The 15,434-nt window shown below is 37.1% G+C and overlaps 1 protein-coding gene and 1 long non-coding RNA gene across 5 annotated transcripts in view; one reads left to right on the plus strand and one right to left on the minus strand.

The window, feature by feature from the left end:
• The window catches only part of Ser (protein serrate), a 248,246-nt gene that overhangs the window by 15,276 nt on the left and 217,536 nt on the right, over nt 1–15,434 (minus strand). Inside the window, exons 7-11 of the mRNA XM_022066038.2 lie at nt 14,812–15,045; nt 3,052–3,165; nt 2,164–2,370; nt 1,617–1,744; nt 245–395 (exon numbers count right to left, since the gene is read on the minus strand). Coding sequence (XP_021921730.2) covers nt 245–395; nt 1,617–1,744; nt 2,164–2,370; nt 3,052–3,165; nt 14,812–15,045 — 834 coding nt within the window. The remainder of the gene's footprint in view (nt 1–244; nt 396–1,616; nt 1,745–2,163; nt 2,371–3,051; nt 3,166–14,811; nt 15,046–15,434) is intronic.
• LOC147873892 (uncharacterized) overlaps nt 10,822–15,434 on the plus strand; it is a 191,397-nt gene continuing 186,784 nt past the window's right edge. For 2 of the 4 annotated variants that reach the window (XR_015535112.1, XR_015535111.1), the window contains exon 1: nt 10,846–11,127. This is a non-coding gene — a long non-coding RNA (uncharacterized LOC147873892). Of the gene's footprint in view, nt 11,128–15,434 lie in introns of all 4 variants that reach the window. The other 2 variants (XR_015535110.1, XR_015535113.1) reach the window with 2 other exon arrangements.

Raw genomic sequence — 15,434 nt, forward strand, 5'->3', positions numbered from 1 at the left:
CATTTTCTGGTTGATTGAATTATGTCCTTAACAGTTCATTATTCACTATCCTCTCACTTGACACAATATATAGTCTTAGCTAATGAAAGTGTCATTAAATAAATTATATGTAAACATGCCAATTGAATATAAAGATTTTTAAAAATAGATGAAATGTAATTTTTAGGTACATTTGTGGTCTAATCAAATGTTTTTTAAGTATTCAAACAGTGCTCTTGTAATGTAGAATATCAGTTAACTGTACCTTCACATGGAGGGCTGCTGCATTGCAGACGAGGCATGCTACAGTTCTTTCCTTCCCAGTTCTCTGGACAATGGCAGTAATAGTCTGCTTGTGTGTTAAAGCATGGAGCATCATTATCACATGGATTTGGACTGCAATGGTCATGATCCACCTGAAAGATAAAAAATATTACTTTTTCTAGAAAACGTCAGTAAATGAAGGTAAATGTTTATTTGCAGGAAATAAATATGTTTGGAAGAATAAAAGTGAGGGAAATAAATATAACATTTTAGTGTGAATGAAAACAAATATTTGAAAAGTAATTTAAATATGCTATAAAACAAGTCTTGAAGTTTACACTTATTTACAGCACAGGAAATGATGTCAACTTTTGCATTGTGGTAACAAATATTAAATGTTGTGAGAAGGATGATCTCATATCTCAAAAATAGTGAAGTTTAATTGAAGGTGATCATTCAGTGTCATTATTTTACATCATCAATCATACTTACACTATAACAAAGATCAGTATTGTCATTTTTTTGTTTTGCATAACGTCACATTATTTTATTATAAGGCTGTAAATTTTATGTGTTTCACAATGAAGTGTTTACAAAGACTACTTTATTTTCATATAAGATGAATACTTAAAATGTCTCCGAAAATAATTTGCTTGACAAGACTGATAGGGTATTAAATAATATAAGGTCAGTAAATTAATAAGTCAGTAAGTTAATAAATTATGGGGAGAAATTTTTGTGGTGAAATTAAAAGGAGAGTAAATTTAGGAAGTACCTGAAATCTTTCAGCTCAGTACCTTTTTCGTACCAACTCCTAATCAAATAGGCTAAAGATTAAAATGTGTAACACTATACGTTGCTTGTTTTGTGAATCACACTGCATTCTCTCACTAACTCCCTAAAGGAAGAATGTCAATTGAGAGGTTTGAAAGCAAAGTGCTGAGGAGAATATTTGGAAATAATACAAGACCGTAGAAAATTATGTAACGATCATCTTCATAATTTTTACTCTGTACCTAATATTGTTAGGATAATTAAATCAGGAATGATGAGGTGGTATAATTTTTATATTGGTCTTAGGGAGGTAGATGGAAGGTGTTGATTGGACTGAGCTGGCTTAGGACAGGGTTTCTTGGCAGGATTTTGAAAATACAATTATGAACCTCCATGTTCAGTAAAAGGCAGGGAATTTCTTGGTAAGATTTCAGATTCTCATGTCAGCAAATATGAAGATCTGGGTACAGATTTATTTGTCATTTCCTGCAAGGACTGACTCATTCAGGGTATGAATTTTGTGTGCTGGAGTGTAATCATCAATTGTGGTGGTGTTTATATCTTTAAATTGAAAATAGAAGTTGATTCAATTCATCTACCTCACACTGGTCACCAGTAAACCCCACAGGACAGATGCAACGGTAGCCATTTACTTGATCTGAGCACTCTCCACCATTACGGCACGGATTGCTTTCACAGTCATTAATGTCCGTGTGGCAGTCACGACCTGTGGGAATAAACAAACATTTCTTTTCATGTATTTGTATCTTTGAAATATTTGTATTGAAACATAAGTTGATGCTATAATTATGGCCAGTTTAGGCTGAGATTCAACACCAAGACCTTTAGAATATAAAGTATGAGCATTTTAAAAGGAAAGTTTGCATAAATGGTACAAATTACATAAAATCTTAAAACTTGGTTCAGAAATTATCATCCTAGGATAAATATACAAATGTACAAAGATGTGGTCCAGGCTGAAATTTTCATACTTAGAGAGTCATGTAGTGTCCATGCATTTGGTTGACATTGGTTGCATTGATGGCTGATGAACATCCCCATGTGAGCTTTGATATGTTTACTGATTACGCACCAGATGTGTAGGAAATAAAAATAAGACAAGTTCTGCAGATATATAACATTTACCTGTGTATCCAGGCTGGCAGGCACAGTGGTAGTCATTGACCAGATCAATGCATGTAGCTCCATGCTGGCACTGCCCCACGCAATCATTGATGTTCTGGTCACAGTTTTTTCCAGCCCAGCCCTTTTGGCACTTGCATCTATAGTCCCCAACCAGATTCAGGCATGAGTAAGCATTGATACAGGGTCTTCCCTGACATTCATCTGCATCTGGAAATATTAACCGAACTCTCATTTGTCTAGGATATGACTAGAGAAAGTAACATATGTGAAATTTCCTATATAATATCTGAAATATAAGATAACTGCATGGAGCACGGAAGCTTACAGTCACTCAGCTAGTCAGTAAGTTCCCTTTATAGAATTCAAAGATTCATAACAGTGTTTACAAGACCTCTCTAGTTCCTATTCTGAGCCAGATCAATCCATTTCACATCTGCCACCGTGTTATCCTCCCATGTACTCCGTCTTCGAAGCGGTCCATCTCATTTGAAGTAACGTGGGACTGAACCCAAGTCTCTACAGTGAAAAGCCAGTATTTATATGCCTGAGCTATGACATGGCCACATAAAATATAATAAATTATTAAAATAGATGTTTTGTGGCCTGTTAAGTGAAGTTTAAGTAATGTTCTTAGAAAATGGAGTTTATAACTTTTTATACATTGTGAAACTTAAGTCAACTAGAACAAGGATTGTATACACAAGCATCTTACATTCCATGTAGACATTCTGAAAAGAAACTGGTGTACACGAATATAGAAAACAAGAACAATTAATGTTGTGAGTAAACGTAGAAGTAAAAACAGGGCCATCCCTGAAAAAATGAAAGCCGTGTATATATTATACACACACTCGGCCTCTAATTGAATCTAAAAGATAGTCTACTTACCAAACTGGCAAGAATTGCCTTCCCAACCAGATGGACAAATACATCGAAAACTATCCACCAAGTCAACACAGGTGCCACCATTTTGACACGGAGCAGAAGCACATTCGTCCACGTCTACAACAAAAGAAGTTGTGATACTTTTATAATAAATTTTGACTTAGGGAAAGGGATTAAGGATCTCAAGTTCAGAATGTTTCTGTGATCGACAAAATACAAACGAAAGATGAAAACATAGTCTGAAGTGATGCCAAAATTGAATTTGTAATAGTTGTTAGGATTCCAGGATCTCTTAGTTGGTCAGGGATGGTCTTCAGCGGATTCATTCAATCATCATTAAATCAAGTTATTTCAAATGGCATTAAAAATTATGAAAAGGTTGACTAAATCAAAGGCCCTGTAATTCAATACAAATTCGTAAGAAAATACTTATCTTGAATTAGTCTCACTAATATGCTGAAAACGTTCTAGACTATTAATAATGTAATATGAAATGATGCTTTGAATCCATAAATATTTTTTCACCATTTGTAATTCAATTTAATCTTTCACTGACCAACTGCCCTGATTAGTTATAAAAACTCCAAATATATATAAATATTAAGAATATAAGGTCTAAGTCGGTAACATATTCTTGCTTCTCTCTGCAAATTGATGCTCTATTTTAGGTACAGGCTTCATGATGTGCTGTCCCCATGGTTAAGGAATCGTACTAAATGTCTAAAAGGATTCATTATTTCAAATATAAATCTGAACTGGACTGGAACAAAACACAAGGCCTTTTTTGTATATGATAGATAGAAGAAGAAGAAGATTAACTGATACAAGGGTGCCCAAATCAAGAAGCAGAGACACAATAAATGCATGTAAATTATGAATATAATATAAAACATGAATATTAAAGTAGAAGGGAGTGGACTGGATAGGGTCCATTGGTGTGCTATTGTGAATATGGTAACAAGCCTCCAGATTCCATCAACCTTCAGAAGCTAGGGTTTGAATGGATGAGAGCAGCCATGTTTCCAGATACTTTTTGTGATTTCCTCCATTGTGCCCTTTTGAATTCTGAATTCACAAGAAACATGCAGAAATAAACAAAAGTAAAGCGTCCCGCTACACGCCTATGTAGGCGCTTGGGGGGAAAGGACACATAGCTACTAATTCTTAACCTCGGCACTAGATGGGGATGTGGTCAGCGTCACGCCCCGGCCGCGCTTTACCCCCAGAAAAGGACCTTGGGTACCCATTGGACAGGAGGCTGGGTGGGCCCCAGAGCCGGTCTGGACGGAAGACAGAAAACCTCTTGCAATTCTTTCTCGCTCAGTAGGATACCTGGCAGATATGTGAGTCAGGGTGGGTGTGGATTACAGTGAATGATGGTGATTTTATTACGTGTGAAATGATAGTTATTTTTGTGGAGAAGGAAGTGACCGAAGTTATTATGTGCAACAGTGTCGCCAAGTGTGTTTTTACAACCAACATTTCATAGAATTTCGAAACTTTCCTTCTCAAAACACACGCTATTCAGCTTTAAAGAATTATTTCCTGTCACTATACTTCACACAGTTCAAACGATTATGGTATTTCTCCTTCCTTGTATAATTTTTTCCGCCATAATTTTGGGGTATACTTTCGATGCCTACCGGTTGAAACCCAAGAGGTTGGCAGGGGTGGTATTGATGAGTTAAAATTGGTTTGTCTCAGTGAGGGAGCAGACATCACTCAGTCTACCGTTCAGGTAAAGAATGAAAGCAGAAGACAGCTGGAGGAGAATAACACGAAGTCAAGGCTACTGTGTTGTTATTTTACCTTTTCGTCTTCTTTAAGATTAAGAATACCAGATGATGAAATCTGATAACTTCTCTTTCTAACAAACTTTCTTTTTTGGCTAAAAGGCATGAAGACATTGGTTTAGCCGTGGGACTTAAGGCAATGCTATCATAAGAAAAGACGATTTAATATATCTCAGTAATTTCGGGAGAAATTTAGTGTCATACTTTGAAGCAAACAGCGGGCCTTTACTGAATAAAACCAAAACCACAGAGCAGATGGATTCAGTCATTGCCCTCATACCCCATTTCTACCATGTCCGTTTTAATATTATCCTCCTATCTACATCTAGGTCTCTCATCTGTATTTTAACATACATAATAAAATCACAATTTACCATAGTATTTTCAGTCACTGAACTGAGTGGAGTTGAATTTTAGTGACAGAATAAGTGACGACCAGATTGGGGAATCAGATGTAGTAGTAGTCATAATGTTGAATACAAAGTACTTGGTTATCTAAAGGAAACTTCAAACTAAAATTATCTTCGGCCGTAAAACGAGAAAATTTCGGCCGAGGTGAACAATATTGGGCCTAAAACAGACTAAATGCCAAGCAGAACACCCGTTGAAACACATTTCTAGGAGCTTAATGGGAGTTTAAAAGAAAGATTTGCTCAAGGCAAAGTCCGATCCATCACTCATACAGAGCTCACTTCATGTCGTTCTTGATCGAAATGTTCATTGTTTGTTTTTAAAGTGATGGCTCATGCGTTAAAGTGACTGTAACATTGAAATTCTAACACCTGTCCATCAACGGAGTTAGCAAGTGTTTCAGATAAAAGTCAACTACTCAATGAAAAAAACTAAATTTTCAATCCTAGCATACAGTTATCGATTGTTTTCATTACAGCATTTTTTTTACAACATGGGGCAATTAATCGATTCTCTACAAATCTTTGCAAAGACTTAACACTAACTGGAACGTAACAGCTTTAGAAGCAAATTTTACGTGTTTGCTGTTAATTATATAGAAGAGAAAAAGGACCGTACGTAACAAAGTGAAAAACGCCCATTAGTTTCGCCAAGTTACCTGTTCTTTCTCAAACACGCTCATTTTAACTGATTTAAACTTGTTTGTGCCGTTCCTTTTTATTTTAAACATCCTGTTAATATGTTTTCATGGTAAACTACTTGTCCTACGGTTAACTATGACCGGAGGAGTGGTTTATCGTAATATTTTCAAAAATAAATTTAGACCAGATTGGTCTATGTTTTAAGCAAAATATCTCGTGTTTAGCATTGGAGCGGTTAATGGAATTTATATTGAAATTTTTTCGTTGGTTGCTTGTTTCTTTCTTTCTTTATTTCCAATATGAATTATAACAAGTTAGGAAATGTACGCGTACGTACCAAACTTTTTTAATTGTTCAATGCCACATTATATTTTCTTATAGTACTCGTAATAGAGTTGAACAGGCGAGGCGGGCGAGCAGAAACCTCCAATACAAAATTTGGTCAAAATCAGCTGGACAGTTCTCGAGTTACATGACTCAGCATAAAAATCTCTTGACCTATGTGTTTAATTATCTCGAAAATCGTAATACTTACGGAAAAACTGTATTGGGCATACAGGATGTTATTTTTCTCTAATTTTTGTTTGAATATTCTTCTGCCCGACAAATATTTAGCTAGTTATTCTCGAGATGCGCGCAGAAACGCGTACAGGTCCTCACGAAAAGTAGGTATAGGCATTAATATTTCGTCACACACGGAATATTAAATTTAGAATACACAACAGGATGCTTACCTACAAGTCAATTCATGGAAAGTGTCTGTTGCTGTCATGTGATTTTAATCTAATTTAGAATGATGACAAATTTTATTAAAACTCAAAAGCAGACCTATAGAAAATCCGTTCGGCGATTGTCTTGTTTTTACGTGCGGGCAGAGAGATATGGCGAAGATAATCGGCGTAGTTTTTTCGCACCTTCGTTAAATAATCACCAGACGAAACGTGCTGAAGTAAAATTCTTACAGAATTATGGCATATGTTATATAAAATATATTTATTTGATTCGATGAACCGATTTCATGCCGGCTTCCAAAATTATAATTTTGTAGTGATGCTTTTATGTTGACCGACATGTAATTTTTAAAATTATGATTCAGCAATTTTGCCGTGTTCTGTACCGCATCTCTTGCGTCGGTTATCCCAAGAAGATTTCTATTCTTTACAACCTTGCAAGACATAAGCCCCCTGTTATTTTCTTAGATGAACAGAGTTCCGATTAATTGGATTTGGAAGCTAGCCGCTTGTTCCCAGTCCGTTGTAGCCAGCTCACTTTTCTTGGCCGACCAGTGGCTAACACGAATCAACCACCCCCTGACAGCTCTGGGGTGTGTGTCTACGTCGCATTTAAATTATTTTTGTACCCACTAAAGTTAATCACAAATATTCACTATTTTCCCTGAAAAAATAATAACCACTAACATAAAACAGAATGCTCATTAGAGTGTACAATTTTTGAGATATTTTTCGATAAAATGTTAAATTATTTCTGGCACTTACACAGAGTTATATGCTGTGTGAGCAAATTTTTAACAATACGCCTCTATCTCCCTGTAAAAATGAATTCCGAGCCAGTGAGGCATGGAGAATCATAAAAAAATTATAAAAGAACGGATTTTAAAACTATATCGATTTCAAATTTGAGTTTGTAGTAGGCCTACATCGTTCCCGTAACTTTTACCAAAATTGTGCTTCGTGCCCTCAAGCAAACATGTCGCAACATATTCGACGCTAGTCAAATTTCTGATTTGTTTCTACAGTAATTTAAAAATAAATACGTTCTATATTGAATCGCTGTTCCGCAAGTAATTAAATTAACATGAACACTGAGATAAGCAACATTCATGTGGGCCTAACTTCATTTGGTATCACTTAAGGACGTGGAGAGCGTAAACCTTAACCATCTGGCCAACGATGCATTTTATCTGATCGGTTCTCCTGTGTTCCAATGCAACTGAACCACGAAAGTAAGTTAGGAGACTTTTTATTCTTAAATTTTCGTAGTGTTAGCTGGGCTAACACGGTTAACACCATAGGCATGTTTTAAAATTGTGCCCGACAGAAACTCTCACGCCATCTACAGACATCTGTGGTTTCATGTGTGTATTGTAATAACATCTGTAGACAGCGTCATTGTCTCGAGACACGAAGTTACCTGAGTTGTGATGGCGGTTCTCCTCATCCCGAAAAGTAATTCTTTGCGTAATTCCCCGCCAGATCGTCCCAGCTTGTGGTCTGTGTATTACTAGGTACGGACTAGTGGGCGAGATTCCGGAGGGTGGAGAAGGAGGCTGTGTTATTGTTGTATATGGGCTGTTCTTCAGGCAGTAAATCAGCACAGTACTCTATGTTGCAAGTAGCAATTACCTGAGCCTACCAATTTCCAGCAGCAGGAGTCAAGAAGCAAGAATAAGGTGCTACTCAAACTGCCTAATCACAATGTCTGACAAGCAAAGAAGCCTTATACAACCAACAACCTCACAATCAACGAATGAAGTCGATTTATGATCTTAATGTTTGCCGTGTTTAGATTAATGTTTTATATGATATGTTTAAGACACAATTTGCTATGATATCCAAATATTATTTAAAAATCATTTATAAACAACTGGCTTGTTTATGCTTGAACAGACACTGGAGTCTTAATTAATAAGTTTCCGTAAATTTACCTAAATTAAGCGGTCATTGTTAGTGAAACACCCATTTATAATTACTGAAGGGATTCGCTAATATCTACTTTATTTTATTAAAGAATGTTTTTCATTAAGGCACACAGAAATCAGAAAAGGTTTCATTAGTAGGAATGCCGTGTACTTCGTTATCTTGGAAAGGAGCACTCTATAGAAGATGTCCAACAGACTATGTATACTAAGGTGACTATTACATTTAATTTTAGTTTTCATATACGCACGCTCCTGTCAACAGACGGAGCAGTAATTTACAATTGAGGTGAATAACCGTTGTTTTAACCAGCTTAGTCAACCGGATTCTTATTTTAAGCATTATTCAATGGGCTATTTAATACTTCGATTCAAATTAAAGTTTGGTTTTGTAGAACATCGAAATGAAACTTTTTAAGGAAAATAATTAGTTGGCGCTTGAGTGACCGTTACGAGCGTCTCGTAACCGTCACGGGGTTCTTGAAAACGTCGATATCAAGATTCTGTTCTGAATATAATTAAAAGTCCTGCAGTCGGTTCTGAATTGTAACTTACGTGAACGTCATAATTGTGTTTTAAGATTTCGTTTTATTGACAAAGAGTATTATATGTTTATACCAGTGGTTCACTTCTTGAGGTCACAGGCCATTTTCGTTACCAGTAGAATCACTATTAATTTCATAGAAAAGTGACGCCAATCACACGCGAAGCTGTTTGCCCACATCTCTGATTTGTTTCATAATATATACAGAATTTTAAACACAGAAGTCACAGATCAGCGTTTATAAGTAGCAAATGTTTTTAAACAAGCTTACACATCTGTGATTAGGCAGTAGAGAAGAACGATGCAGCGTTGTGATTGCCTGCGTGGCGCGGCGGTGCACACAAAACCATCCTCACATGGCACAGAACTTAATTACGAGATCTCGAGATTTTCACGATCCTGAACCCAGACAGAACCACCAATCTCAACATCACATTTCCCTCAAAGACTTCCACTTTCTTATTAATTGTGGGAGGGAAGCTTTCTTAGTATTTTGCCTCAACACAATTACAATTATTATCATTATTATTATTATTACACAAAATAACGTGGATGATACTTGGGCTTATTCATGAAGTCCTAAGAAACTGAGCCTTCTCCCATTTCAAATATGAAATGCAGGGATAATTATTCCTGCCTTCTAATAAGAAAAGTGAAAACATCGAGACGGACCAAGTTAGCCTACAAAATGTATTAAGTAGCTGTCTTCTGGGTTGTTGAGCCCTGTAGTCTGGCAGTTGTTCGCCGAAGTTTCGCAGGCGATTTTTGCATCCATCATCAGGGCGATGGAGGCAGCAAGCACATATGAAACGTCGGTAAACTACCATACTACACGGCACAACAATCCAGAAGATAGCCATCTTCATAGCATTACATTTCGTGGTTTTCTTCAGTCCCTGAAGGTGAATTCAGGAACAGTTCCTCGGAACACGGTACCACGTTCTTCCCAGTAACATTTAAAAGGAACAATTAAAATAACCATTAAAAGCTGTTTAAGGTATTTTTAGAATTTTATGATTTATACTTGATACTACAAAAGTGAGGAAGGAACAGTCTAAACATAATTTCAGCTTTCTCCGTTTTTAAAACAATATTTATAAAAAACAACTGTTTTCTCCTGTCTTCCCTTTTCTGACCAATGAAACAGGATAAAACCGCGAATGTTTTTTGTTTCAAAGGTATCGAACGTTCCCTAAAACACAGGTTATATATGGAAGGCGGGTGCATTTAATATTGTGAAATCAAGGATAATGAGATGCATGAGCGAAACGAAACATAAAAAAAAATCGTCGGAAAATATTACAGGGAAAGACTTAGAATAACTGGGTGTAGATTGGGATACTATGTTCTTATAACATAAGGTATGGGAATATGGTAAGGATTTATCTGGCTCAGGATAGAGTCCACTTACGGGCTTTTGTTAACGCGGTAATGAGCCTCCTGCTTCCATAAAAAGCGTTTTTTAAAGCTATTGGACTTTTAGCTTCTCAAGAACTATTCTTCTCCATGGAGTTTGTTAGTTAACTGACAGTTCCGAAACGTGTGTGATTAGGCAGATATTTATTCCATTTAGACTGAAATATCCTAATCTTGTATTCATAATCATACCATCCTGTTGATACATTCTTTCTCAGTGTTTGAAATTACGTTCATGGTCATTAAATCGTACTTTTAAACTCCCGCCAGAAACTTCTTGGTTGTCACTATTTTATTCATTTCGATTATTTCGATTCGAGATATAGTTGCTTCTCGATGATTAAGAGCGTGAGGTTAGTTGTGTCTCTGCTTCTGTGCCGACTCGTGTGCTCCTTGTAGTGAAATGGCGCGGCGTGGTGGCATAGTGCATAGAAAGAAAGCAGAAATTACGTATAGTTATTTATATATGTTGTGTGCGTGTTAATAATTCAACAAATATAATATTCTGTGTTGTTCGTGTTACATTTCCTTGGGAAATATTTCCGGACAGTGAAAATGCACAGACCTTCATGCGTGTGTAGCAGCAGCCATCTGGCAGTGTACCATTTGTGCATGCAGGTAAGTAATCCGACCAGCATTTGTTGCTGGGAAACTGTTGGCCAGAGCGCAAGACAATAACCAGGGTTTCATTTGGGAATCTCGCGTTCTTTTAATATTTGTAACACAACAGGCTCGCTTTCAGGCCTAAATAGATAAGCGATTATGTTCTGAGCGTATTCTGAAGTTATCAACGTTTCAACATGAGAGAGGGAAGCTACAGGCATTTAGGCATTTTCAGGAACATCACAATGTATAGAGCTGTGCTTGAGTAAACCCACATACAAGCTACGAACCAGAACTGAGCAGACCGAGCTGGGCAGTAAAATGTCAAGCCGAGTCAGACTTCATTTAGTCCGGAAAATTTGACTGAACGTTCCCCAGTTTTACCCACACACGTGCAGCCATAACTGAGCAATTCTGCACTGCGCAAAGTTGATCAGTGCAACAGACCAAGGTTGAGTGGCCGGCTTAAGTCAAGGCTGTACTGAAACGCCGTGTTCTCCCTAGTACGAGTTTAACCATTTAGGTAAAAATTAACTACGCGCACCACATGCTCTTGTGTTCATAACACTGCATGTCGCTCGCGTATCTTTGTGTTTCGTTTGGAAATAAAGAGTAAACATTTTTATACAGACCATTAACAGGTGCAGGCCCACTTGTATTTGTAACTGTGAAAAATGTTTTGTTGGAGGTAAGATCAGTGTCTTTAGATGCTATTTAGATCATTTTTGTTCTTAAAATGTCAAGCTATGCGTGGTGCACGTTCTGCGGTGACATCATGCGCACAAAACAGGATTTTGTTTCTGTATGCGCATCTCTCTGCTTTCTTTCTCTATAGCAATAATATTACATGCTTTTCCGTGCTATATATGCAGGTGGAGTATTTTAGGGCTGCTTTATGAATGAAATGTTTATTATTGAGGATTTCTCAGAAAAATTATGATCCAGGCATACACCACAGAGCAAAACATGCTTATAACTATATCCCAAGATCCGTGAACATTTGACGTTTCATATAGGTTTCCAATTAATACCAATACCTACTTGGAGACAAAAATATTGTGCACTAGAAATCACATATTTTTGTGATACACATTATAAGTTGGAAATCCATGATACATGTATGTTATTAATACATACACCTTTTGACCAATAGGCCTGCATAATTCAATACTTCCCTACTTTCTCTAGTAGGACACTGAATTAGAATGCAAATATTTCGCAGAGAGTGTGGTTTAATGTCTTCTCCTTTTAGGACAGGAATGTTGCGCTTCTAAGATAATTTTAAGAAAATGTACTACGGAATAAATTTTATGACCAGTATTAAGGAAAATTAATTTATAGCCAATTTTTTTAATGATTATTTCAAAGGCCGTTTGAACGAAACTCATATTCAAGGCACGACTTTTGGATGTATTTTTTTCCGAACTGAGTTATGTTTAACAAGGATCAGTACAATCCGTAAATATCGTCTTAAGATGACACTGAATCCGTTCAGCGCATTAGTACAGGATTCACAGTGACAATGTTGGATTTAATCCGGGGCTTGGTTACATTAAAGTGACATTTTTACCTTGTTATGCTAACTGCTTTCAAATGAATATCTTTTAAGCGCGTTTACTAAAAAAAGAACTTTTGAAAATTGCCTATTACACTCGACATAGCTATCATTTGTCCTGCAGTAAAAGCGCCCAAATTGGTGATTCCATTTCGTTCATACTCGTGCATGGTATAGCCTATTTCCTCTAAGTGTTGCAGACCCATTTTTATTTTGGCTTAGTTTTCTTAGACTTAAGCTTCCCTTACTTAACAAACCAAACGTTTTTCGACGTAAAATATTTGTCCTTTTGACAGATTTTAATGCAACTTCTCTACCAGCATTTACACAGCTATTATCAGAGCCGTAACATCTCAACGAGTATAGTGATTAGGCTACGGGGTGGACGACCGGGGTTCGATTCCCGGTAGGGCAGGATTTTTCTCTTTGCTATAACATACAGACCGGCTCTGGGTCTCACCCAGCCTGCTATCCATTGAGTACCGGGGTTATTGCGTCGAGGTTAAAGCGGTAGGAGCGTGGAGCTATACCCCCACTTCCCCATACGTCTACATGACGTGGTCTAGGCACAACTTTACCTTTTATATTTATCATTTGTTTGTTTGTTCTTGTATTTGTAATGTTTTACTTTTATTATTATTGAAATGAATTTAATTATTTATTATATCTTATCATGTCTTCTGGTTTAGTGCTTGGCTGTTATTGGCCTTATTTGGCTGTTGTCAAGCACTTTAATAAATGAATTGAATGAATTGAATTCAATTGAATGACCATGATTAATTTTAAGGGCTACATTACATATGGCATAACTGAAATTTTAGGTAACCAATATGTTTTGAGATCGTTGACAAATTCTAATGAAACTCTACCCATATTTGACGAAGCATTGTGTGACTATTATCACGCATAAAAGTCATTCCCATTAGTTAATTTTAAGTCTTCCGTACTGTACTTAACGGTCGAGTTTGATTTACGAGTATTTCGTGAATTATTTTAATTCTTCGCCGCTGTTACAACATGATTAAACCTCACGTAGTAAAGGAGATTATCGTCCCAAATAAAATAGCATAAACCGATTACAAGAGACAACAAATGCCAATTAACCATATTGTAAGGCGAAGGCCTATTTGTTTTATCTTGACACCATCAGTAAATGCGAGATAGTTCTTGCAATGAAAAAGTATATTTTTGGCATTGACAAGGGCAAAGCAAACCAAGCGGGACTGAAATTAAATGGGACACATCAGCCTCTGGTCTGTGCTGATGATGTAAATCTTTTGGGATATAACACAAATACTATAAAGAAAAACACAGGAGCTCTAATTGAGGCTAGTAAGGAGGTTGGTCTAGAAGTATACACAGAGAAAACGAATTATATGTTGATGAATTGTCACCAGAATGCAGGGTAAAATCGTAACATAAAAATATCTAATGGATCCTTAACAAAATTGTCAAATTTAAGATATTTGGGAGGGGCAGTAACAAATGAGAATTTAATTCATGAGGAAATTAAGTGCAGATTAAATTCGGGTATTGCTTGCTAACATTCAGTTCGAAACCTTTCGTCTAGTGTCTAAAAACATAAAAATGAAAATATACATAACTACAATTTTGCCTTTAGTTTTGTATGGGCGTTAAAATTGGTCTCTGACTCTAATGGAGGAACGTAGACTGAGGGTGTTTGTGGACAGGGCTCTGAGGACAATATCTGCACCTTAGAGGGATGAATTATTAGGAGGCTCGAGAAAGTTGCATAATTAGGAGCTTCGTAAGTTGTACTCATCACCAAATACAATTAGACAGATCAACACAATGAGGATGAGACGGGCAGGGCATGTAACCCGCATGGGGGATAAGAAGAATGCATACAGTGTTTTGGTGGGCAAACCAGAAGGAAAGAGACCACTAGGAAGACCTAGACGCAGGTGGGAGGATAATATTAAAATGGGTTTTTAGAGAAATAGGATGGGGTGGTATGGGCTGGATTCATCTGGCTCAGGATGGGGACCCGTGTCAGGTTGTTGTGAATACGGTAATGAACCTTCGGGTTCCATAGCATGTTGGGAATTTCTTGAGTGGCTGAGAGACTGTTGGCTTCTCAAAAAGGACTGCTCCATGGAGTAAGTAAGTATATTGGCACTTACTGACGCGACACGTGGACCCCGTCCAGCCTGAAGCACACGTGCAGTGGTACTGCCCTCCGGTCTCTTGACACGTCCCACCGTTCCCACAGGGGGCAGTGGCGCAGGGGTTGTCCACCACCTCGCAGTTGAGTCCAGAGAACCCTTCAGGGCAGGTGCACAGATACTGGTCAGGTGCTGTGTTTTCGCACGTTCCTCCGTTCTGACAAGGTTCGTGGGTTCCACAGTAGTTCAGGTCTGCAAAGAGAACAAGAACGTACAATTAGCTCCTTCGCAAATGTACAGATACCGGAAAATTCAAAAGTTTTTACTTTAATTATAAGCTTAAACAAGATTGGGAAGGTTCAATTAATACCAGAATACATAGTTTCAACATACGCAATTTGCAACTCGGTAGACAAATTCTAATTGATCCTGGCCGGCCCGAATAGCTTAATCACTAAACACAGCCGATCAGCTAGTCTTTCTATACTTTTAGAGAATTCAAAGTTTAATTTTGTTTTCATAAGAGCCCGCCACTGAACCCAATTCTGAGCCCTATAAATTCAATCTACATATTTCTACCCTATTTATTAACTATCCATTTTAATATCATCCTTTTATTTACACATTGAACTCAAAGTTGT

The sequence above is a fragment of the Zootermopsis nevadensis genome, unplaced genomic scaffold (genome assembly GCF_977971745.1).
Source record: "Zootermopsis nevadensis isolate Lab colony 2312 unplaced genomic scaffold, Znev_1.0 Znev_ptg000013l, whole genome shotgun sequence".
Taxonomy (NCBI): domain Eukaryota; kingdom Metazoa; phylum Arthropoda; class Insecta; order Blattodea; family Termopsidae; genus Zootermopsis; species Zootermopsis nevadensis.